This window comes from Apodemus sylvaticus, chromosome 20, assembly GCF_947179515.1.
Source record: "Apodemus sylvaticus chromosome 20, mApoSyl1.1, whole genome shotgun sequence".
Taxonomy (NCBI): Eukaryota; Metazoa; Chordata; class Mammalia; order Rodentia; family Muridae; genus Apodemus; species Apodemus sylvaticus.
This window is the reverse complement of record NC_067491.1, coordinates 45,912,831-45,939,900: the sequence shown is the minus strand read 5'-3', so window position 1 is coordinate 45,939,900 and position 27,070 is coordinate 45,912,831. Positions and strand designations below refer to the sequence as shown.

Sequence of the window (27,070 nt, the reverse complement as noted above, 5' to 3'; positions counted from 1 at the left end):
ACAATACAATAAAAATGCTTAAAATAATGTGAGATATAAAACTCTTATCAGTTTCATATATGCAATTTCCAATATGGGTCAAATAATCAAAACATGGTCAGAATACATCAAAGAAAAAACAGAGACAGGTTTATGTTGACATTTTAATACTTGAGAAAATATAAGTTAAATTGGATACAAATACTGCTGGCACAAAACAACAATAATTAAAAAAACACAACAGAATATATACAAATCCAAATGGCACAGAGGTGGGATGAAACTTGGATGTAAGAATCCATCACAACCTTTATTAGCTCCTTTTAAGGAAGTGACAGATTTTTAAATTAGACAGACATAAAAAAGATTGCCAAAGAAATTATTTTCTCCAAACTATTCCTTTATCCATTAAGAACTACAAGTTCAAGCTGGATGTGGTGGCTGAAACCTGCAAACCCTGTACTCAGGAGGCTGAGGCAGGAGGATTGCTATGAGCTCAAGGCCAGCCTGGGCTACCTAGAGAATGCCAGGCAAGCCGCAGCTGTGTAACGAGACTTTGTGGAGATGACAGGTCAAGAGCACTAACACTCCGTGCGTTCAGAAGGTGCTCTCCTCAAATGCCTCGCTTGAAGCCTAGCGTCAAAGTCATCACTTCACACTCCTGTTCAGCTTTATACAATTACACATTAGTAAATTATTACAAAAAGAAAAGCATTCTATTTTTTAAAGAAACCACACATTGCGTCTTCCCAGTACATCAACATTTTATGCTTAATATTTGGCTTATTAAAAATCAAACACGAAAAGACCTTATGTAATGTCACACTATTAGTAAAAGGAAGTGAGTATAACTGCAGTATAATTTTTGTTTTTTAAATTGTGACAGAGCTTTACCAGCTCCTTTAGGAAAAAAAAAAATCAAAACATTTTGTAGGAAGGGTTTTTTAGAGTGTTTGATTGATGATTGATTGGGTGTATGACTGCTTTGCCTATATGTGTGTATGCGTACAATATGCATGCCTGGTGCCTGTGGAGGCCAGAAGCAGGCATCAGATCCTCTGGAACAAGAGTTCTAGCTGCTTGGGAGCCTCCCTCTGAGTGCTGGGCAGAGAATCCAGGTCTCCGCAAGAATTCCAAGTGTTCTGAATTGGTGAGCCTTCTCTCTAGACCCACGGAACTGAATTACTTATTCACATATAACCTATGTTTAGGGAAGACAAGGTACACAGAAAAAGAAATTCACCTTACACATGATTATATTTGGACAAATTCTGAAGAGCAGACAGAAAAAAAAAACCTTTATTTTAAATAAATAATTCTAAAGTTAATTCTGGAATTCATGCCAGATGTCTGGGAGTATCCTCAGTCTTGATTACCCAGCACAAAAGATAATGTTTATAAAACTGTGCAATCTAGTGAGTCACAGACTCAGTCCGCCTAGAGTATAATTTATATTTTTCTTTTAATTCTCAGAAGTTACGGATCTAGAAATAGTTTTATGGTCCTCTCTATGAGGAAATAGCCTCTATAAAGGTACAATTCTCCCTCTTTGAAAGGTGTGTTAGACTCATGATGACCAGAAATGCTCTTGGCATCTCTTGAGTCCTGGAGGCGCTTTCAAAGGTGTAAATATTGCTAGTTGTGATGCTCAGAACCGAGGGGAGTTTGGGAAGCTTTTGGTGGCTTTCTGCTATCCTGAGTTGATCATTGATTTTCAGCAAACTGTTTGGGTAAAGATCACTGGATCTTTACACAGGGTTCTCAGGCTGTATGTAGGTCCAGAGACGGCTAGCAGCCAGCTACAGTGCTCGCCAGTTTGTTTGAGTTAGAAACCTTATTTGAAGGAGCTGGAGAGAAGGCTCAGTCAAAATGCTTATCTAAGGATGTGAGACACCCCAGCACAGGATCCTCAGTATCGCAAAGAAAGAAGATGGAAAGGAGATTTTAAAGGGAGGGCATTTGAATTATAAAAGAGAAGTCAAAAATGCCAATTTTTTTTTTTGAGACAAGTCTCCAGTACATAGCTGAAGATGTCCTTGAAGTTCTGATCCTTCCGTCTCTATTTTCCAAGCAATGGAATTACAAGCATGTACCTCTTAGACCATTTTTTTTCCTTCCTAAAACTTAGGATAACTGGTAATACCACAGTTACTTAACACCCTTAAAAGTTCTCAAAGTACATTAATACACTTTAAATAGTGACAAGCCCGTACATAAATCATTTACAAGTATCCCTGTGGGTGGAAGGAGTCTATGCTGTCATTACATCATTGGATATCTCTGAAGAGAATCTGCCTACAGAACAGAAGGCGCCACATGCACTGTCTGCTGGGCACTGGAAAACTGAGCACAACGTGGCCTGACTAATGAAATGAACATAATTTGAGATCCTAATTAAAATCGATAGTGTGCTATCAAAAGAAATACAAGTCACTAGATGGGATGTGTGCATTATATCACTCTAAGGCTCTCTTACTACCATCTTGATTTTTTGCAAGTGTCAATATATGTGGTGTACATGCATGTGTTTGTGTATATATATATGTATATATATATGCATTCATATATGTGTGTGCACATGCGTGCAGATATATATGTATGGGTCTGGAGAGACCAGATATTGACTTTGGCATCTTCCTTCTTTACTACGGTAGGGTCTCTCAAAAAGGCTGAATCTTGTGCACTGGCTGTCTAGCCAGCCAGCTTGTCCCCGGAGATCCTGCCTCTTCCTCCCGAGTGCTGGACTCTAGGCAGACCATGAAGCCCACCAAGATTTGGATGTAGGTATGGGGATCCAAACTCCAGTGCCCACGACTGCCCTAGACGTGATTTATCCACTGAGCCACACCCCCATCCCTTTTAATTTTAAGATCATTAAAACCTAATTCTGGCATCAAAACATTATTTTAATGAAAAAAAGTTTTATCTGTACACGTAGGAAATGTCTATTTAAAATATTTTAATGTGCTAAAAGCTATTAAATGCTTCCCCATCACACTGCACAGACTTCATCTAAAAATATAAGATACAAAGTGTCTAGATTATTATATATAATATACTTTTTAATAAAAAAACTTAATTCTTAGTAAATTTCAGCTTATGAGTCAATAAGTTAACTTACTTGGTTGAATTTTTTTCTTTTTATCAAAAATACTGGTTATAAAATGATACCAATATTAATAAAAGCCCAGTTTAATTAAAAAACAGTCCCTTCTGATATGGAAAGGTTATAGAGATTTAAATAATAAGAATTCCATTTACTCCAGAATAATAGCAAAGTACGCAGCAGGGCCCATTGGGACTTAGGATTGCTGGACCAGGATTCCTGACCAATAAATTAACTTAGGTGCCTACTTCAGCACGCTTCAAAACCTTGCTGGGTTTTACTATGCACCCCAGCCTCAGCCTTCTGAGCTGGGGTTACAGGTACACAGTAACGCCAAGCAAACCATTGCTTTGTGACCGAGCACAGTAACTAGTGTTTAGAGCATCAGAGTTGCGATTAGCAGATAATGCCCATAGTTAACACCGCTTCAAAAATATAACCAACAACAGTTAAGGTTCTGGTAGTGTTCTTAGACTTCTACATTCCCCTCGAACAGCAGACATTAGCAAAATGATGCGGATCAAAATCCAACCATTTGTCCACTAATACACAAAATGCATGCGTCGCTTCCCTGGCCCAGCTCTGGCCCGGCTTGACCTCATATCTGCAGCTCTCCAGACACACACAAACAGGAAGATCTTTGGTGACCCTTGTGGATTGTCATTCAGTGATCACCCTGATTTGTGGAAACGATACAATTATATTTATTTTCTAAGCTTCTTACTTCCAGTCATAACAAAATAATGGTCATCCTCTTCCTTTTTCTTGGCACTGGGCATTTTATCTCCTCCGCCTGCTCCCTTACTGGATGAGGGTGGGTTCCTGGAGGAGGCTGCTGGCTTGCTGCTTTTGAGAGGCCCTTTAGCCTTAGAGTACTGACTCTTCATGGCAATCTTTGCTGACTTCGAGACAGTTTCCGTCTTGGTAGCAGACTGGGGAACGGTCACAATCGACAGTGGGGTACGGCCAGGAGACTTGGAAGAGCCAGGTCCCGGACTCTGGCAGACACCCTTACTCTGAGGTTGCTTTTTGGCAACTGAAACTGTATTCTTACCTTTCGATTCCTGAGTAGCTTTTGCAGAGGACCCTGAGCACACAGAAGCTGGATTGTTTAAATTCAATGTAGACTGAAGTCTTTGTGCTGAGACTGCCCCTGACCTCGGAGTTCTATCAGGTGGCTGAGACTGTGCCCCTAAACCTATGGCTCTGGTTTTCGAACTGGGTTTGGCCGCTTTTGCAGATGGCTGGAAAGGAGAAGGGTTGGGCCTTCCGTGCATGGTCCCTTTAGGTAGCTTTGGGCACTTGGATGATAAATGTGCACATGACTCATCCCTGGAAGAAAGAGGATTGTGTTTCAAATGCTTTGGCTCAATTTTTCCAGGAGATTTATTCGGTAAAAGTCTAGACTTAGATGGATCTCTTGGATTCTGGGCTGGAATAGCCTTGGACTGAGTAGTCTTGGGGAAGGTGACGCATTTTCTCACCGACTCTGATGCATGCTGGGCGGTGCGTGGTTTAGCCCCTGGATTTGGAGACGACAGAGAAGACGAGACACTGGTGGAAGGAGCATTCGTCTTTTTTGCTATGCCCTTCAAAGATGCGACCTTGGGATGTGGAAATGATGCTGGAGAATCTGGATGTTTGGAACGGGTAGACAGGGAAGCCAGATTACCTTTTCCTGACGACGCGGGCTGCCGCGCACCTGGTGGGCGGACCTGTTTCTCCTTCTTCGGAACACTCACTGGTGTGCCAGGTTTTAAATTTTGTTTCTGAAACATATTAACTGCTGACAAAGGGTTCATTTCTGGAGGCTGAGGCGGTCTGGCAGGCGAATCTGGCACACTTTCATTAGAAACTCCTTTTTGAAATGCTAAAATTTTTTGTTCTAGTGTAGCAAACTGCAGTATTCGACAGGGGTCATATTTCAGCAAAAATCCTTGCAGAGTATCCCAGCCTCCGCCGACACGGACCATAACATGTTTTCCATGAAGCATCTGCCCCCAAAATGAAAATAAAGAAGTCAACAGGGAAACTGTGAGGTTCACAGCTTCAATCTGTTCATAATCACGATGTACATTTATTTGCTACAACCTGGGAAACTCCAAGTACATGTCAATAGCTTCATTCCAAATTGACAGTCTTTTTCTTATACTAGAATAATAAATTTAGTATTAGGATATACATAATAATAAGAGCCCTTCACTTTGTAACACAAATATTTACAAATCGTTTGTATCCTAAAATCCACACAACTAATAAAGAAAACTGAAATAACAACATCGTTCCGTGGATTGAGTACTGACAGGAGGGAAGGAGACAGCAGAGAGCCTCGTGGTAGGTAGACAAAAAAGTAATTAGAACAACTAAAACTTGTATTTTAAATTTGAAAGTTATAGTCTATCAATTTCATCTTTAAAACAATTATAGAAGGCTGGAGAGATACCTCAGCATCAGTGGTTAAGAGCACTCACTGCTCTTCTAGAGGTTCTGAGTTCAATTCCCAGCAACCACACGGTGGCTCACAACTATCTGTAATGGGATCTGACGCCCTCTTCTGGTGTCTCTGAAGACAGCAACAGTGTACTCATATACATAAAATAAATCTTTAAAACAAAGCAAGTCACTTATATTATAAGTTATCCTTGCAGATAAGAATGGCTCTGAGAGATTAAGATATTTGTGGCTAGCCTCAAACCTGCCAGGTTGCCCCTACATGGGTATTTTTGTGGGGATAAAACAAACCCTGGCTCTGCCGACATGACCAGGCAGGATTTCGGGTCCCTGTCCGCACAGCTGGTAGGTCTTCAGATCTATATGAGCTCATATTTAAACTCTGCTCTAAGTCCCTGTCTGTGAGCCTCGTGTTTACGACATAGTTAAGTGCTGCTTCCTCCTGGCCCTAATCAAAGAACGCGCTCTTTAAAGAGCGAGCCATGGTGAACGCCGATTCACAGCCTCAGAGTGTCAAGTCTATGTAATCTCACTTATTCCCTCTGACGTTCAGGAAACAGTTTGGAAGAGGAGGTGGAAAGGGTGTAAGAGATGATAGGAAGAAAGGCTGAGAAATGTTATCTTCTGGGCGAGACACAGCCCTTGTAGTGATGAACTCCTAGCTGCTGTGGATAGCTACACTGAGCCTGCGCAAGACGGGGCCATCAGTCAGGCGTGGATGGAGGAGGGGCTTAGGGAACCCTACTTCTCCCTGCTAACAATCTGCTAAGAATGGAAAACAGAAGACCCCACAGTCACTTACCCTCAAGTCTCTCTTCCAGTTAGTTCAGCTAATTAATGTTGACAGCCAGCTAGCCTGCTTCTAGTTGCTATTGATTGTTACGGGGAGAAGGGAAATTGCCTTCAGTTGGATACCCATTGGTGACCCCTGCTAGGCTCCAAAGGATAGTTTCAATCCAATACCTACACTGACGGTCACGGAAGATCTTCACTAAACTAATTAAGTCGCAAAACAAACCCAAAAGCCATAAGGACAGAAAGGGATTGGTAGGGAAGATGAAGTTGAGTTGATCGGGATGAGGGGAGATCACAAGAGAATGGAGACTAATCAGAACGCGTTATACGCATGTGCGGAGACGTAGAGGACACGAATTCAAAGACGGAAAGTGACTGGGTTTCTCCAGGAGTTGGATCCAGGGTGGGAACGTGAGGGCTCTGTGTGAACTGGAGGAGACGTGGATGGTGGAACTGTGTTTAAGTACGTTTATATTGCGTTCCTCAATTGAGAGAAAGCAGTTCTTGAATTATATCAAAAGGAGAAGAAGGCCAAACAGGTGACATTTTAAATCTTATCAACAAAAGAGAGAAGTAACTGACTGCAGATGAGACAAAGGAAGGTCATAACACGGGCATTCTCACCATAAACCAGAACGCGGTCATAACACGGGCATTCTCACCATAAACCAGAACACCGCCATAACACGGGCATTCTCACCATAAACCAGAACACCGCCATAACACGGGCATTCTCACCATAAACCAGAACCCCGCCATAACACGGGCATTCTCACCATAAACCAGAACACAGCCATAACACGGGTATTCTCACCATAAACCAGAACACCGCCATAACACGGGTATTCTCACCATAAACCAGAACACCGCCATAACACGGGCATTCTCACCATAAACCAGAACCCCGCCATAACACGGGCATTCTCACCATAAACCAGAACACGGCCATAACACGGGCATTCTCACCATAAACCAGAACACCGCCATAACACGGGCATTCTCACCATAAACCAGAACCCCGCCATAACACGGGCATTCTCACCATAAACCAGAACACGGCCATAACACGGGCATTCTCACCATAAACCAGAGCACGGCCACAACACGGGCATTCTCACCATACTGCTGTGACCTAAGACAAAGACCTTATGCTGCCTCCTAGAAGTACTCTCATCACGAGTGGCAATATTTCTGTTTATTTTCTGACTACTAATACTGATCTTAATGAACACTCTATTTTGTCCATTTCTTCTTAGGGAGTTGGTGGAAAATTATTCCATTTAAGAAAATCTGAAAAAATGCAGTAAATTCCCAGAAGCACATGCAAGTATTTTTAATTTCATCCAATATTTAAGCAGTCTCAGCTGTCTTCTAGTTAGTTACTTGAATGTTAAAAGCATCTACTCAAACTCACTTAAAATTCCTGGAATCAAGCATACCATATTTTTCCTATACAGTGAAATCCTTCCATGAATAGCCCTTCTAATTTTTTTACAAGGTAAAGAGGCATCAAAAGGAGGCGGGTACAAGTCTCCCGAATACAGGCTGTAAGGAGCAGACTTACCCTTATGAAGAGTATTTTCTCCCCCAGCCGGTACCGCCCTTCAGATAAGTATTCAATAGAAAACCGATGAGAACAGCTACAAGGAGGATCCTCAGCGATGTGTTTAACCTGCGGTTAAAAACAAGCGTGACACTCAGTGCTTACCAGGGAAACTTCCTATTGAAATTTAAAATGCAATGCTGTTTTGACAGGAGAATGAATCTCAGAGATGAAAATATAAAGCCTGCTAAACCCTATAATGTCTCTTCTCCATTCCCTGTTAACAGATTTTGAAATCAGACACAGTTAGAGCAGCAACAACAGCTAGCTGTGACGAGGGCTAGGCCTCCCCACTTAGACCAACTGAAAGCAGACTTGACATCACAGACGCTGAAGGGCGGCTGTAAACGGTAACTCAAACACACTCGGCTGGACTTTTGGCCAACATGAGCTCATCAATAAACCTGAATTGTTTTAATCCCTAAATAATTAAATTTGCCTCAAATCAAGGACCATCTAGTCAGAAACTGGCTAAATAAGAGTTCTCACTTTTCCATTAAGACAATGCTAAACTAATTTCATAGGAATACCTAGATTTGTTCCAAGTTCCTGCTAAAATAAGCAGAGGCGTATGTATGCCTATATGCTCGGGATTGGGTAAAACACTATCTCAATTCGAGAAGCACGAGGAAACTGAAAGGGAAAAAAAACCTTACTTTTATCCCTCAAAGATCTTTTATGAGTCGTTAAGAATTTCAAACATGCTGGGCAATGGTAGCCCATGCCTTTAATCCCAGCTCTTGGGAGGCAGAGGCAGAGGCAGGCGGATTTCTGAGTTCGAGGCCAGCCTGGTCTACAGAGTAAGTTCCAGGACAGCCAGGGTTAGCACAGAGCCCTGTCTCGGGGGGGGGGGGGGGGGGGGGAAGAAGAAGAAAAAGAATTTCAAACATGCACACAATGAATTTTGACCACATCTGCCTCTAGCGTCCCCATTTGTCAGCTTCTTCGTGTCCCCTTCCCAAATTAATGATCTCTCTCTCTCTCTCTCTCTCTCTCTCTCTCTCTCTTTTTAAGATGTATTTATTTTATGTATGTGACTACACTGTCACTGTGTTTAGACAGCCAGAAGAGGGCTTCTGTTCACATTAGAGATGGTTGTGAGCCACCATGCAGTTGCTGGGAATTGAACTCAGGACCTCTGGATGAACAGCCATTGCCTCCTCCCCTCCCCTCCCCTCCCCTCCCTTGCCCTCCCCTCTCCTCTTTGATAATCCACTGGGCACACTTAGTGTACAGGGGGCCACACATCTAAAGAAATCCAACTCTCCCTCCCCCAACATCTACCAAATGCCAAGTGCTTCTGAGTTAGAGGTAGGACCTGGTGACCCCCATTCCTGCTGGAGTGCTGACTGGATCAATCCTGCTGTGCGGGTCTTATGCAGACAACCAACTGCTGTGAGTGTGCGAGCACAGCAGTTCTATCTCACAATACTCCTCCAAGGCTCTTGCAGTCTTTGGACTTTCCTTTCCTCAATATTCCCTGAACCTCAGAAAATGGTAAAATTATAGTAGCTAGGAAAAGAAACTCAGTAAATCTATATTTTACATTCTGAAATATGGTTAAGTGAAAAAAAACATATATCTGATTTTAAGACAAATTATTGGGCTTTCTCCTCATATACACACACACACACACACACACACACACACACACACACACATATATATATATATATATATATATATATATATATATATATATATATAGTCATGCTTGGCATCTTTAATCCCAGCATGCTGGAGGAAAGGGGTGGAGAGCTCCAATTGTTTGAGCTAGCCTTGTCTACATACTATGTTCCAGCCAGCCAGGGTGGCATAGTGAGACTCCATCTCAAAACAAAACAACAACAAAAAAGGTCATGACTATTTTCACAATTACTTATCATACTAAATATATCATAATATATTCATTTAATTGAACTTAATCCTAATGTTTTAAACATTCTCTTTGGATACATCCAATTTAGCTGTGCACTAAAGAGATATTTATGATTGCCTTAATTATCCACCAAAAATAAGTTAACAATTACAGCTTCAGAGGGTCTGATAAGAACATTATATTAATAGATTCTATTTCCATATGGTGTTCACTTAAGAAATGTGCTTGTAAAGGGCAGGTATTGGTCCCTGTAAGTCACTCAACAAAGTTCCTCTTACTGACAGCCAGGGTGCATTTGCCTGTGTGCACACACATCCACGTCCACACACACATGAAACAAGACCCTGAAGGTCAAACTTCCTTAAGTTTATAAAACTTCATATTCAATTTGCATATTTAATAGGCTCCAACACGACAAACCAAATAACAACTGTCCTATATGCTAAATATTAATCTAGGGTATCTGCATATAATGGGCATGTAGAGGTGGCCATTGGATATATATATCGAAAGAGGTTATGTTTGGTTGTGGTCTCACAATAACAATTCACACACACAAAATAAATGATCATTCTGTGACAATACTGAATCCTAATTTATCAAGCCTTTGCCCTATTGGAGGGTTTTAATACTACTTATTTTTTCTCCATTATAAATAATAGTATAATAAACAAAAATGTTTATTTTTTTACTGAACTGTTATAATAAAAATGAAAAGAGAGTTATGTGTACTGCTCTTAATATCTCTTTTCACAATTATACATTAGTTTTCATTAACAATAGGAATTCCTAAGTATAGTTTCACCACAATTTATACAGCTTTCAGTTTCCCAACTTTTAAAACTTTTGCTATTGGAACAAAATGGCATTTTGTTGCTATCTTATTTCCTTAATTATTAAATTTCAACATTAAACTTTCTTCTTGTATGAACAGAGTCCCTGCATCTCTGCTCACGGAAGGTGTTTTTCCTATCAAGTGTACATCTTCACGTAATAAGTTATATCGAAACTTTTTATTTAACAAAGTGTATTTCAGTTTCCTTTGTTAATCATCATTCCTTAAGGCTTCATGAAGATTTAAATAATTTCTACCTACTATATTATTTCAGCTTCCCATTCTGATACTTACAATCATCAAATGTATCAACAAGATAATATAGGTAAATACTTTTGAGCTAGTAAACGCCTTTTCAACTGACAATGTTTTACAAGGTAACCTGAATTTTATTCTGTTTTATTTTGTGTGTATATATATGTGTGTGTATGTATTAGTGTGATATATGTGTTTTCTATGTTGATTTGTATAATGCAAGTGTAAACTCATGTTTGTGGAGGTAAGAAGTCTATATCAAGTGTGTCTTCTCTTCTTTCTTCTCCTCCTTTTTCTTCTTCTGAGCTCATCAATGGGCTAGATTGGTGGACTAGCCAGCTTCGCAAACTGAGTCTCTGCCCGCTACCTCCCACCCTGCAGCAGTGGACACACACACACACACACACACACACATGTACAGTGGGCCCTCTACCAACTGCTCTTCAGGCCCCGGGCTGAATGATTTATCACAGAAATTGTATTACATAAGAAAAGAAGCATTACTACGTATTTATTATTGATGATCTATTCTTGTTGTCAAATAATTTCCTACACTAAGCTTTTCTTAGTCTACAAGTCAAGCAACTAGAAGCTTTTCTTAGTCTACAAGTCTTCTAGTTACTCTAAATTACAGTCAGCGGAAAATGTTTGATATTCCGTCCAACCCCATCACTTATGCGGCAGTCACTGAAGATGATTTAGGACATATAGAAATGATTCTATTAAATTTCTACAGAAGGAGCATGTACTGTTGAGAAAACCATACACCAATTCTGCATACGGTCTGTTAGGGACAACATTCAGAGAAACCCATCAGTTTATCCTCGCAGCTTTCTGCCTCCTCCGTCCTGCTAGCATCTGGGTACCACCCACTTCCCCTTGCCAACCACCTTGGAGCTGTCTCTCCCTCACGATCCTTGACTAAGTCCTGTCTATTTGACTTCCTAAACATGGCTTAAATTTGTTTATGTGCTCTCACCACTGTGTCCAAATTCAACCTCTCGTCACCTCATGCCTGGGCTATCACTATAAAACAAATGCAATACATGACCACAAAAGTAATCCTTGATTATTTTGCAAGCCAGATTGTAATGCCACTATAGTTACAAAGAAAAAAGAAAAACAACAGACCCATTTCCTTCTTGTGGCCTTTACCTGTCATTCTTTGAGTATACATCTATTTTTCACAAACATGCAGAACTCAAGAGAGGAGGTTAGTAACTGGGATATATTGAGTAGAAACCGCTTTCTTTTATATGCAGCATTTCCAGTAGCAATTTAAAAATACCTTAAACTATAAAACGTTGCCTGGCAGAGTCCAAAAAGCACAGTGGTTACTTACAGCTTCATGTAGTTCTTCTTGCTGACAGCAGGATTTGGGGACATTGATGGACTCTTCAAGCCCCGAGGCATTAAGCAAGGTCTCTTCCAACTCAATTTCTTTCTCAAGTTTTACTAATACTGGTGGCTCAACTCCGTATCTGAAAGCAAGCCGGGAATCTGATCACTCAGTGTGTACCCAACTACAGCTCTGCAGATCGGGACGGGTGAGGTTTTATTTCTGGAGTGACGTCTGTATGATGTATGACTCTTTTCTACAAACTGCTGCACTGGGACAGCTGGATGCCCTTTTTAACATTCCAGATTGCCCAAGAGTTCAACTACACTCTCTATATCATAATGTAGATCTGGTGTTATGTAATATTTTCAGTATTTTTCCTGGAGTCTTGAAAGGCAGCTTTAAAACAGGCTGTTGGGCAGACAGGGCTGCTGCAGGCATGCAGGACCCAGGGCCTCAGCCTTCTTACCAAGTGAGGCCTGCTCTGCTTCAAACTGCATGTTTTCACCCTATTCTTAATCTGGAAATATTAAGTAGCATTCCCACAACCTCCCATGAGGTGAAGGCAAAGAAGACAATAAATATTGCCCCGTGCTCATGTGGATACAAGTAAATAAAGACACAGAAAGATAACACAGGACATTGGGTTACTCCATTTTAATCAAGAATCATGTTCTTTGGGTATAGAAACTATGGTTAAAATTTAAGTGGTTTAAAGGTAGCTATGATTTTGAAATTCTGAAATGTTGAGAAATACGCACCTTGACACCATCCGACCAATCTCAAGAAGACAAAGATACACTTGTCTGGGGTCTTTATGTAAAACTAGGAGAAAAAAAAAAGAGCATACGTTTTAGACTCAGAGGTGGGACAGGAAATACATTCTGACCGAGGAGAGGGTATAAGAAAGAAAAATGAAGACAACAGGCTTACTTGTTTAGAGGAGACTCAGAAAGCACATTTTTACTGTCTCTAATATAAATATTTCTTTTGTGTTAAAAAAAAAAAACAAACTAGCAGGCAAAACAGGAGTTGATAATGGTCCAGAATATTTACCTGTACAGCATTTCAGATTTTAAAACCGGATTTAATAGCAGTACATTAGAGTAAGGGCTGGAGAGATTGCTCAGTCCTAAAGGTCAAATAAATGACCCTGAGTTCTGACCTTTAGCCCTAGCAGCCAGGTATGGCGCCTCACATCTGTAACCACAGTGCTGAGACAGATGAACACAGAAGACCCCGAGGCTCAATGGCTGCCCAACCTAGACAAACTGATGAGCTTCCAGGTTTAGCAAAAAACCCTAGCTCAAAAATAAGGTGGAGAACATAGGAGCCGCTCAACCTCTGCCCTCCTCTGAACACATTCTAGTGCGGATCTCTCAGCAACAGATGCTGTTCAGCTGGGTGTGGTGGCGCACGCCTGTAATCCCAGAACTTGGGAGGCAGAGGCAGGTGGATTTCTGAATTCGAGGCCAGCCTGGTCTACAGAGTGAGTTCCAGGACAGAGAAACCCTGACTCAAAAAACCAGAGAGAGAGAGAGAGAGAGAGAGAGAGAGAGAGAGGGAGAGAGAGAGAGGCTGTTCAAAGAGACACATCACCTCGACTTTATACAGTTCTCAAACTTTACAAAGACAGGAAGTAGCAACTCCTAACTTACTCTCTGAAGCATCATTATCTTCAAAACAAAGACAGAAGCCAGAGAAAGATATCACAAGAAAACCGAAAGCCAGTACTGAAGCCTCACAGATATGAACGTAACCATCTTCAATACACTGGCCTCACAACCCAGCAGCATGTAGTGGGCAAGTACAATTTATGCCAGGAGCGTGAATAGTTGAATATATGAAAATCAACCAATGTAATTAATAGAAACAGTGGGCCTACATCACACACAAAAAAGGGGGTAACATACAGATTAAAGAATTTCAAAGAATCTAACACCATCTCAGTGTGTGAAAAAGACTAAATTCTAACAAGTGAGCAAAGGGGGAGGAAGAGGAAAAGGAAGAGGGAGGAGGAGAAAGAGGAGGAGGAGGAAGAGAAGGAGAAGGAAGAACAGGAGGAAAAGAGGAGAAGGAGGAAGAAGAAGTAGAGGAGGAAGAGGAGGAGGAAGGGGGAGGAAAAGGGGGAGAAGGAAGAGGAGGAAGAGGAGGAGAGGGAAGAGGAGGGAAAAAAGGAAGAGGCAGAAGAAAAGGAGGAAAAGAATGAGGAAGAGGATGAGGAGGAAGGGGAGGAGGAGGAAGGGGAGGAAGATGAGGAGGAAGAGGAGAAAGAAGAAGATGGGGAAGAAGAGGAGGAGGAAAAGGAAGAAGAGGAAGAGGAAAAGGAGGAGGAAGAAGGGAAGAGGAGAAAGAGAGGAAGATGAAGAGAAGGAAGAAGAGGAAGAGGAGGATTAGGAAGAGGATGAAGAGGAAGGGGAGGAGGAAGGGGAGGAGGAGGAACAGGAGGAGGAAAAGAAGAAAAAGGAGGAGGAGGCAGCAGAAACCTGACAGTCTTCCTAGCCCTCCTGCTAGCTTGCCCAGGGCAGAGCCTATGACTCTACCTTTTCCTAAACCTTAAGGAACTTGGGCCCCAGTGGACCCCGATGTGCAGTGTCTTCTGAGGACACACACTGCCTGCACCAGAACAAAGGGCAGCCGTCCCTTGAGGGATGAGTAGCATCTACTATATACACAAAAACAATCTGTTTCCTCTGAAACAGGTCCTGCTTGATACACGGCTCTGGGCAGAGATTATAGGTGTGTACCAATATGCCTGGCTATAACGTGTTACTGTTTAAAGCAACAACAGAAAGGCCTCCATGTGAATTTAACATGTACAGAAATAAAGGAATTGATCATGAAATATTCAAACCTATTTCTATAAATATCTTAAGTACTTTAAAATAGTATACTTCTTTCATAAAATTACTTTTGAGTGCCAAGCAGATGTTAAACAAACAAAGAAAATGATCACTTCAGTGCCTACAAATGAGTTTCTGATATTGGCAGTATTTTTCTTAGTCCTACTCTGCCCTTCAGCACTGCTGGAAGATGTCTCCTACATTTAAAAACTTAGTGACGATCTTAGACGTTTCAAAGTGGAGGCCACCAAGGGAAGGATTCAAAGTGTTTTCCTTCCTTTGATCTCTAGTAGCTGGCTGCCCACTTAACCAGCTTCATTGTGGGTAACGATCCGCACACCTGGGCTTACAGCCCCGCAGCCTCCAAGGCAAACCATGGCGTCCTCCTGGGCAAGGGAGGCAGAAGCTAAGCAAGCAGGCTGCAGTCAAGACCCGGCCACACTAGCAAATTTACCCGAGAACCTGTTTGCTTCTAATCACCACCATCAATCAGGAGCTGTAGACAGTGTCAGGGATAAGACCTCTGTCTAGAAATACACTGTCCCCTTAGCATTATACATTCCACAGCTTCATACATTCTGTGCCTGTGCATTTCTATACATGCATATGCATGCACGCACACATCTATAAATGCTTTGGAATGTGTGTGTGCCTGTGTGTGTGCACATGTGTGTATGCACATGTGTGTGTGTGTCTGTGTGTGTGTGTGTCTGTGTGTGTGTCTGTGTGTTTGTGTGTGTGCACACGTGTGTATGCACATGTGTGTGTGTGTGTTTGTATGTGCATGTAAAACAGCCAGCCAGATCTCCCTTAGTACCACATAGACCCTTCTGCTGACTTAAGAAAATGAGAAAAAGTCAACAATTTTTCAGTGGAGCGTGTCTTTTGCTATTTGCTTGCTTGCTTTTTTGAGACAGGGTTTCTCTGGGTAGCCCTGGCTGTCCTGGTACTCTCTGTAGACCAGGCTAGCCTGGAACCTATGCCTCCTGAGTGCTGGAATCAAAGGCTTGTACCATTGCCACCCAGCTTGGAGCAGGATTTCTTTTAATGAAATGTCCAAAACATCATTCTTTTTAGAGAATAAAGATCGTTGGCATTTAGTCTAAGCTCCGCCCCACAGTTACCTGGCAACAGCCAGGTGTGCCTCGACTCACTATAAAAGGGGCTGTTTGCACCCTCCTCTCTCCTCTCACTCCTGCTCCCCCATCTCCCCATTCCCCTCCCCCCTCTCCACATGCTCATGGCCGGCCTCTAGGCCTCTACTCTCTCTGCCTTTCGCTGTCTCTACTCCCTCAGCTCCCCTCCCCATGCCCTGAATAAACTCTGTTCTCTACAATACATACTAAGGGATGCCTCAGCACGGGCCCTTCACCCACACCTGACTGCACAGCCACCAAACACACCCCTTCTCTCCTTTTCTTTTTATAAAACACAACAAGGATGGTAGCTATTATTTACAATTAAGTCCGAATACTAAAAGCACCTTTCATCTGTTATTTCTGTACTGATCTGGGTAAAGAGGAATTGCTGGTAATTTAGACCTGCTAGAACCAATCTTCAAGAAAACAGTAGAACATTAGTACGGAATCTTCTGGCAGCCAGCTCAAGAGAATTCTAGATATATAAAGCCCATTAAGATAAGCAAAAGGCTTACTGCATTTAATATCTGATTTTCCCACTGTTTCACAAATAAATGAAGTAGGAATCGTATAAGGAACTGTGACATGGCACTCTGAGTCACCTTTTAGAAACTCAGAAATGAGGGACAGACACGGAACCACCCTAACAAACACTGACAGCTCTGACAGCAACAGCTCTTACCTAAACCTTCAGACTCGAAGAGGTAAGTCTCGTCAACACCGATGTGCCGGCACCAGTGAAGAAAGTTCGCGGTGTTGTCTCTGGCAAAGAATGAGCCCGAGGCAGCATCTTTCTTACAGGGCACTTTTCTCATTGGGAAATTCTAGAAAAGACATGAGGATAAACGAACAAACAAATGATATTTTAATCAGGTGCTCATCTCAGTATGACAAAATAAATGTTAAATGTATTAAATGTGCCTAAAGACTGCACAGTTTGGAAGGAGAATAACTATCTTCAAAAATGATTTTCTTCTTTTACTTAAGTGTTTTCCAGAAAAAGATTCCTATGAAAACGATCTACTCAAAATCAGCAGTAGCTTCAAAAGCTTCTTTAATCCTCTTTAAAGCAGCACAAGAACCTCAAAATTGAAAATGGCGGCCTGGTAATTACGAAGCATCTGCAGAGCGTCTCTCCACAGAGTTCAACAGGCACCCAAGACTCTGCTCTGCTATAGCTGAAGAACTCCTCAGGTTTTGCTTTCTTCCTCAGACAGACCCATGAAGCAGGAGACTATAAAATTCAGCAGTTGCCCATCCTTAATTCAGGTTCTTTGGTGACCACAGCCTCAGAAAACTTTTGCTTTTATTTTTGTGGGTTTAACTGTCTGGCTCAATGTTGCTACTTTGTTTCCAACCCAATTATACCCGGTAAAAGAAATCTCAACTCAATCAGTAACAATACAAGCTAGAAGCCTAGATTGGGCAGATCTCCCACTACACTACTCTATTCCCATCTATATTATCCCATATAATTTGTGGTTTCTCCAGGCCCCGAGCATCTCTCCAGCCTCTCCATCCACTCTTTCCCCTTCCCTTCGACATTAGCTCCTCCCCTTTTCCAGATCCTTTTCTCCTCCCCCAAACCCTCAGCTCCTCCCCCTTCCTCCTGCCCAATCATTGGATCAAGCCTTTATTTGAAAAGTTAAGGTGGGGAGAAGGTTCACAAGGCAACTCTTCTAAAGCCCCTCCCAGGAGTAGAATTAGCATCAAAAAAACAAGCCCAGGGCTATCCACAACAGTTCAAGAGTACTGTGACAGTGCTCCTGGGGCTAGGGCAGAGAAGAGGGGAGTTCTTTTGCTTTTGAACCTGGCAGTTCATAACAGTGATGCCTTTAATGCAGCAGGTACGGTGGCTTTCTCCACCACTGCCAGTGTCTCTCCCTAGAGACAACAGCTATTACCAAGTCTAGGTGTCTCCTTCTGGGTGCTATTATTTTCCAGAACGGAAATAGTCTTCATGCATGATTAAATACAGAATATATTATCTTTTCCCAAAATATACAAATAAATATAGCAAAATACAAAGATGATTAGTATCAACTGAAATCCTCTCCCTGACATTTCGAAAGAGTATCTCTGTGCAAAGGCATGCTTTTGTACCTAGCAAATGTCATACAGACACGATTTTGAAAACTGATTGGTGTGTGCATGCACGTTTAAAGTTATGTATACTGGATAGGTTGTGGACATATTTAAGACTTAAAAAGAACACATTTAAATAATCATTTCTAATAAATATATAATATTTCAATGTGTTTAGATACCACAATTAGTTTTTACATCTCTATTGATAAGCAAGTTATTTTTAACTTTTGTATTATTTTTATCTGTGCTTTTCTTAGAACAAATTCCTTGAAGTAGGGAATTTTATATACCAAAGGATATACTTTCAGTATTATATACATGGATACCTATGTGCATGTATGCATCTATATAGATATTTATTGCCCTCCAAGAACAATGATACCATTTTATATTTCACTAATAGTATGTCTAGGCTCCAAATTCTCAAAAAACACTGAACATTTAATAAAAGAAAGATTAAAAACCTAAGCTACTTCAAATCATCACTTTAAGTTTATCTTTTTAAAAATGCTATCTATTCCACCAATACTCAAAACTTTACCACCGAGGCAGCGGATGAAGACTGTAGAGATGATGATAAAATAACAAAGGGGTGACCTGTGTGCCATTGTTGTGATGACACACTGTGAACAAAATCAAGTGAAGGAGGAAAGGGTTTATTTGGCTTATATGTCAACATCAACTGTTTATCATGGAAGGAAGTTGGGACAGGAGGGCAGGAACCTGGAGGCAGGAGCTGGTGCAGAGTCCCTGGAGGAGTGTTCTCACTGGCTTGCTCACCACGGCTTGCTCAGCCTGCTTGTCTAGAACCCAGGACCACCAGCCGAGGGATGGCTCCACCCACCATAGGCTGGGCCCTTCCCCTTCAATCTCTAATTAAGAAAACGCCTTGCAGATGAATCTCACAGAAGCATTTTAAAATAGAAGGAAGGAGGAGAGGGAGATAAGGAGACAAAGGAAGACAGGAAGAGTCCTAGCAGGGGAATAGAGTGGTTTAGTGGGACCTCCGCCCACTCTAGGCGTGCAGCTTATAAACATTGTAACGGAGTTGTGTGTTATTTGCACGGACTTATTGAAGTTGGAGATTTACAGCAACACCCACATGTGTGTCTGCTCACTGGTTTTAAGACAGGGTGTCTCAGTGAACCTGGAACTCACTGACTTACTAGGTGGACTAGTGCGCCCGTGGGCCTTTGGGAACCTGCCCATCTTTGTCTCCGAACACTGGAATGACAGGCACAAGCCACCATATCCCCCCTTCATATGGGTGCTGGGGCTCTGATCTCAGGCCCTCATGTTACATGACATGCTCTCTGTATGTTACATGTTTACTTGTTACATGAGAAGCAACTGGGCCATCTTCCAAGCCTCAAGGCTAATGTTTCTACTTTTAGTTTACAAATATTATCTTTCATATGCTCAAAAACTGAAATGCATTTTTGAAGCAGGTCATAGGCTGGAAATATACAAGCCTGGGGGACAGTGAGGCGTGGCGATGGCGAGCTGAGGCCCCTGCTGTCACTCACCCCTGGCTCCTCAGACTGGCAGGCCTTCACCATGTTCTGCAGAACGTTGATTAGCTGGCACAAGAGCACCCCGTTATCGAGCTCTTCCAATAATCTTTCTGCCTTGATATCAACACCTAAAAGCACATTTTAAAGCAAAGACACATCTAGGAAGAGCAAATTAAAAAACAGCGGCCAAACCTTTAATACAGTCGGCTATCAGCTGGAAAACTAACCAAATACCAGATGAGACACTAAGTTACTACCCTTTAGAAGTATATTAAAACAGGTAATGTTGAGTTAAATCAAAGACAACAGAAACAGTTTGTGTCACAGAAAGTTCAGGAAAAACATATGGACACTTACTTATGTTAGATAAATTCATTGCACATTAATATCACTTGTACAAGGAAAAAATGTTCTTTATAGATAAGATGGATTTTGTTGTAATTTACGGGTTAAGTACAGTGCAGAATAACTGTCTGGGGATATTGGCTTTCTCCTCTAAAAACCTTCTGTTAGAAGCATTTTACAGCGTAAACTTTAAAAGCTTTCCTATCATCAAGCACATACCAGACAAAACCGGAGAAAGTGCTTATCCTGCTTATCTTAGGAGGGCCTCGGTCCATCTTCAGGTTTCTCCTTCTCCTGAAAATCTCAGAACGCTACGTGAAAGTCTAGAGCTAAGTGATTTGAGAGGCCCAGGAGGAAGCTTACTCAGTAAAATCTGTGGCCCTGAGTTTGGGTCCCCTGAAGCTACATAAAAGTGAGTGTGTTGGTGTGCCTGTGGTGTAGTCAGGCAGAGCTCAGGAGCTTGTAGCCAGCTAGTTTGGCATGCACATGGTCACACACACACATACTCACACACATGTATATACCCCCACATACACCCGTACTTACATATAGGTACATATATACATGCACATGTATACATACACATGCATATATACACATGCACATACACATACCCATACATATACATACATACATGCACACATACTTATACACATATACACACGCACATATTCATGCATACATACACATGCACATATACACAGGTCCATACATATATACACACATATATGCACACATATCCAAGCATGCGTACACATGCACACATGCATGAATACACATGCATATATATACATGCCCATACATATATACACACATATATGCAACACACATCCAAGCATGCATACAGATGCATGAATACACATACATATATACACATGTACAGATATCCAAGCATACATACACATGCACATATAGATATACATACATATACATATATGCATATATACACATACACACACATATATACACATGCACACATACCCAAGCATTCATACACATGCACATATAGATATACATACATATACATATATGCATATATACACATACAACATACACACATGCACACATACCCAAGCATACATACACATATACACATGCACACATACCCAAGCATACATACACACATACACATGCACACATACCCAAGCATACATACACACATACACATGCACACATACCCAAGCATACATACACATATACACATGCACACATACCCAAGCATACATACACATATACACATGCACACATACCCAAGCATACATACACATATACACATGCACACATACCCAAGCATACATACACATACACACATGCACACATACCCAAGCATACATACACATATACACATGCACACATACCCAAGCATACATACACATATACACATGCACACATACCCAAGCATATGTATATGTATATGTATATACACACACACATACACATGCACACATACCCAAGCATATGTATATGTATACATACACACACACACACACACACACACACACACACACACGTGTACACGTGCACACATACATAAAACAAAAAGTGATATTTTTCCCTCACTGGGAAGAAAGTTCAGAGCACTCATCACAATCTTGAAAAGAGTAAAACATACGATGCCAGGCATTCTCCAAGTGGCCTTTTCTTTTTGGTCTCCTCTGCTTCTATCCCTCCATGTTTCAGAAACTGTACTTATATTATATAACCAGAGTATATCTTCCACTTATAACCTTATGGTTCACTCAAGATAGGGGTAAATCCATTTGTAAAAAAAAAAAGAAAACCAAACCAACAAACAAATAAAACAATATTAGAAATAACAATTTTTAAAAATCTAATAAATTAAAATAAAATGTTCATTCAAAATGACTAGTTATATCAGTCAAATCTCAAGGTCCCTATAATTCAAAAGCCAAGGCTCAGGGTGAGAGAATCTTTCTGACTATACGGACTGCATAAACAAAGGACCTGACCCTACCACTCACTTGAGTGTCCCCGGCATCTGGAATGAGCAGTCACTCCATGCATGCACAGGAAGCATCGGTGTCTTTGTAAGCCTTACCTAGTAAGCCAGATAACCAAATCGAGAGATCTTCCTGCATAGGTAACAGGGTGTCTTCATGCCGCACAGCTATCCACTCGTCATACTGGCAAACATCAGCCAGGCCCGGGCCATGTCTGGGAGTCAGGGGACACCTGGGACTCAGAGGTAGATCTTCCCCAAACCACACCTAGACAAAACACCAACCAGTCAGAGAGAAAGCAATCACTGCTTAATGTCACCATAACTTACACACAGCTATGCTTAGATAAGGAACCATAGGCCACCAGAATAAGCAAAACTGTATCATCTCATAGAAAATACATAAATCAGAAGAAAACTCAACTATATGGAATGTCTTTAGTATTTAACACAGTGATTAATGTCAACAAACACTAAATAAATGAAAGGATTCTACTGCAGAGACAAGAGAATAAAAATTCAAACAGTATTTTTTCTTCATTTGTTAGCTTAGGAATGTACTAGTAACTAAACTAGAATCCCCGCACCTTAGCTATAAAATGGGTCAATGACCCCTGCCTTACAAGATACGTGTCTGCAACATCTAGCACTGGCCCTGACAGACAGCAGAGATTAAATAGATGTCTGCTGACTGGATGAGTGAATACTTACACAAATGACTTCTGCAAACTTCACATCAAAATTTGTGATGTTTCAAATATTTACTTTATTATTTTTAAGTGTGTGTGTGTGTGTGTGTGTGTGTGTTGTGCATATTAATTAGTACAGGTGCCCAAGAAGGCCAGGAGAGTATGCCAGATTCTTTGGAGCTACAGTTGCAGGTAGCTGTGAGCTTCTTGATTTGGGTTCTAGGACCAAACTCAAATTCTCCATAGGAACAGCATTTGCTCTTAACCACTGAGCCATTACTCCAGCCCCTACAATGCTATCTTTAATTTTTTTCCAAATACTTTGCCATTACTTAGAATGGCAAACTATAGTCTATAAGCAAATCTCGCTTGTTATCTGTAGTTTGATGATCTCCAACTGACACATTTTTAAATGGTTGTTACATAAGTACCCCACTGTCCATCTAACAGTCTCAATTTTGCCTACTGGCCTGTAAAACCTAAAAAATAATTGCTACTATTTTAAAATTAGAAACAAGAATAAGATTATATAGACATACTATCAAGCCAACACTTGGGAATATTTGAAATGAGCCATTTGCTTTCAGATTGTTTATAGAAAACTATGTGCACGCGATGAAAGAAGCAACCATGAAGTCACTTTTTTAAAAAGGGTACAAATGGCTCTTGTCTTCAAGAGGGGCATTCCAAGTGAGGTGTGCAGGAAGTTCTTCAAGGGAGGTGACTTGGAACATAAACAGCAGTGACAATGACGTATATGGGTGACCCTCTGTGAGGTTAGAGAGTGTCATTAGAGAGTCTCATTAGAGAGTGTCAGAGCCCGGCCAGCTGTGTGTCTCCACCAGGGAGAAGGCCGAGAGTGAGTGTGGCCCCACAAAGGAGTGACTGAAGAGGGGGCAGACAGGTGGCGGGAGGCACCAATGAATCTTAGAATATTTTAACAGAAAGCAAAGCAGTGCTTAACAGACAATGGACACGTCAGAAAGTCATAGGAGCTCCCGCTAAAAACCAAAACAAACAAAACCCTCAAGAACAAGAAAGCAAGTCCGATTCCTACTGAGCATGAGGTCTGCCTTGGAGTGCGGTTTACACACCCAGTGTCACTCCGCTGAACAACACTGATGGTCCCTCTCCTATGGTAGACAACTGGACTATAGGCAAGATTTTTTTCTTGCTTGAACTAGTGCAGACAATCTATAAAGAGGGGAAACCCCATTTCCAGTCTCCTCTGGTGAGATATAAACAGACGTTAGAGAAAGACTTACTAAAGGATGAACTCCTGAAGTGCGCACTAGGTAATGAGCAGCCCAGTAGGTTCTCTGCTTGTGCTATCTCACTGCCTCACAACTACCCGGCAAAATGTGAACTATCGTCCTCACCTTTCAGGCGATGATGTGGAGGCCCAGGAGGCACGATACCTCACCAGCCTCTCACTGAGAGCAGACAGAAGTGGGGTCAGAACTAAGCTGCGATTGACCCTTAAGCTGTGGCTTCCCAAGGTATTTATTGGCAGCTGACTGTATCTTTCTAGGTAGAAAGATTCAGTGTGCCTTTTGCCTTTAAATTAATATTTAACTATCCTATTAATATCTAAAGAAAGGAAACAAAAGGTAATAAATACAGCAAACGCAAACTTTAGACTATCATGATTTCTGTGACACAGTTGGCTTTGCCTAATCATAAACAGGAAAAAAGCCCTACTCTTTAAATTTTTTAATTTTAACATCCAGTGAGGCATGAGTTCATTTATAAAGTATATGCACGATTATCTAAACTAAGCCTTGTAGCTTGTATTTGTTTTCCACTAACTGTTCCTTCAACTGAAAGCATGTATTATATTGTAAGGAGAGAATACTATAAAAACATTCTACTTACTTTCCCCAGGTTGACCCACTAACCCCAACATTCTTTTGATTCTTTCAAAGATCTACCACAAGTAAAACTCAGAATCAAAATCTTCTCCGAACTAGAAAGTCAAAATGCAGTACGCCTACTGGTAAAATGTAGTGTTTAAAAACAAATACTCATGCCATTAAAAAGAACTAAATCAATAATATCAATTCATACTGTTTATTTATCTTTTACAAAGAGAAAACTTACTTGGATTGCAGGCTGCATGGTCATCTACACTGAGACGAAACTTCTATTCTGGAGAAGGAAGATATGGCATTAACTCCAAGATGACAACAGAGTTCCTGCTCCCTCAAACCCCAAATTATAAGAATGAGGCTTCTTTGACACAACACCTGAGCCCTTCGCATCTGGTCAGAAGAAATAACAGTATGAACTTAGCGGTGACTCCTCACTCTGCCTGCATAAGGGTACCTGTTGCTTGACCAAGAAAGACCTGAAAAACTTTGGTGCACCATCCCTGATGCTATACAGAATTCATGGCAAAACATGCTTCACAGAACAGTCTCCCTGAGCCTTTCCCGTATACAATAATATAAAAGGGATGTATATATATATATATGCCTCCCCCGAAACCGATGCTGAAACTCAGGCATCTTTCGTCTCTTTGTGCTGATCACATCTTTATGAGTCATAAGGACTTCCTGAGGCACGTGCTTAGCCATACGCTTTTTCTGCTAGATAAGAAGATAGCAAAGTTAACTATCCATTTCAACCGTGACTTAAAAAATACTCACCACCTCCCTGGGATAATCTGTCAAAAACCAAAGGAAGCAGCGGCGTTGGCTCCAAAGTTCTGTTCTTGGAATCTACAACGGAAAGACAAACTCTAATAAATTAAATCCGACCTGTATAATTCTTTAATGGGCTTGCAGGGAGAAAATTAGTGAAAAGCTTAAAGATGATATAGATTACAGAGAAGCATACGTTTGTTGCTTGTTTGCTGCACGCACAACATAAAACTCTTGATAAGGCTAAAGGGCTACATTTCCAACGTTACGCCCTCCAGAGCACTCTCACATGCCTCTCATATAGTGCCAACCAGACGCTGTGCTCTCTAAGGGACAAACAGAACCCGAGCTAACGCTATCTGAAGAGCTTAGCATCAGCCGCTGTGTCCCACTCTCTCTGCAGAAGGCCAAAGACCACAGAATGCCCTTTCTGATCGCGTTTCTCCTCTCCGCCACAGCAAAAGGGCCGTAGCACAAATGAACATTGCTAACGATCTTGTTATGCCTCCCACCAGTTAATTCAGCGGGGAATACATTTTCCTTTAGCATAAATAACCCTTTGTCCCCAACAAAGGCTCACAGTATGAAGCTTCCGAGACCATTTCTTTATAAAACAAAAAAACACGCAGCAAAGACGCTGTTCCCATTAAAAAGAAGTTCCACATAATCAGACAAGGGTTCTAACAGTCGGAGCTGCCGACTACCAACAAAAGAAAGCTACAATTATAAAGCGTGTGCACGCCCAGAACAGTGGCACATTCACAAAGGAGCCGTCCCAAAAATGTTGAGCAGCTGCGCTTTTTACGGAAAATTCAACAAAATCAGTCTTATGAAGGAAAATGAAGAATGTGGGGGGGATGGAGAGGGGGACCATGGTCAGTCACTTGAACTTTAGCAAAAGTCACATGCTTTCAAATTCTTCTGGTACAACAGACAGCGCTCCTGAAGTGACGGAAGTATTTTAAAAGACCTGCATTTCCTTTAAAAATCATTTTTTAGATCTAGAGATGGCTCACTTGCAGAATGCTTGTCCAGCACGTGAAAGGCCTTGGGCTCAATCCAGGGAACCTCAGTAAACAAATAAACTAGTTTGCAATAGAAGACTCGGGTAAAAGGGGTAAAAGTGTACTCCGCTACGTTGTCGGAACAGATCCTCAGCTATGAAAAGCTAATGTGTGCGCTATTTACTTGGGGGGGGGGGGGGGGGACTTTTCTAAATGTCCAGACTGGATCAGTTAATCGGCTACGGATATAGAGAGCCAGTTTTTAAAATATAATCTAGTCGTTCGTATTGTCTTGTAAGCCAGTTTCATACCAGGGGTAGGTGCGTGGTCAGCTCTGGCCCTGATCTGCAGCACAACCACAACTTTCCTCTCACTCATTTACCACCCTATCTGCCTCATGTCTACCCTTCCCAAGTCTCAGCCTCAATCTGAGCCAGCAACACATCATTCCTGGGGGAGAGGGGGCACTTCATCCCTGGGGGTGCACCAAATTTGGCTTTTTTCTTTCTCTCTGTATCTTACTAGAGAAGCTGCCTTCAATTCTTTGCCAGCCTTAATAGGATTTTTTTTGGTTATTGGGTTCCCCCACTTCCCCTTTACATTG

The 27,070-nt window shown here is 41.5% G+C and overlaps 1 protein-coding gene across 3 annotated transcripts in view; it reads right to left on the bottom strand.

Moving 5' to 3' along the window:
• Positions 1–129: 129 nt before the first annotated feature.
• The window catches only part of Gas2l3 (growth arrest specific 2 like 3), a 35,134-nt gene continuing 8,193 nt past the window's right edge, over positions 130–27,070 (bottom strand). For 2 of the 3 annotated variants that reach the window (XM_052165358.1, XM_052165359.1), the window contains 9 exons: positions 25,469–25,540; positions 24,921–24,968; positions 22,231–22,399; positions 19,839–19,954; positions 16,907–17,048; positions 13,004–13,067; positions 12,246–12,384; positions 7,896–8,003; positions 130–5,079 (listed from right to left, as the gene is read on the bottom strand). In XM_052165358.1, coding sequence (XP_052021318.1) covers positions 3,790–5,079; positions 7,896–8,003; positions 12,246–12,384; positions 13,004–13,067; positions 16,907–17,048; positions 19,839–19,954; positions 22,231–22,399; positions 24,921–24,944 — 2,052 coding nt within the window. In that variant the 5' untranslated portion in view covers positions 24,945–24,968; positions 25,469–25,540 and the 3' untranslated portion in view covers positions 130–3,789. The remainder of the gene's footprint in view (positions 5,080–7,895; positions 8,004–12,245; positions 12,385–13,003; positions 13,068–16,906; positions 17,049–19,838; positions 19,955–22,230; positions 22,400–24,920; positions 24,969–25,468; positions 25,541–27,070) is intronic. The other variant, XM_052165360.1, reaches the window with a different exon arrangement.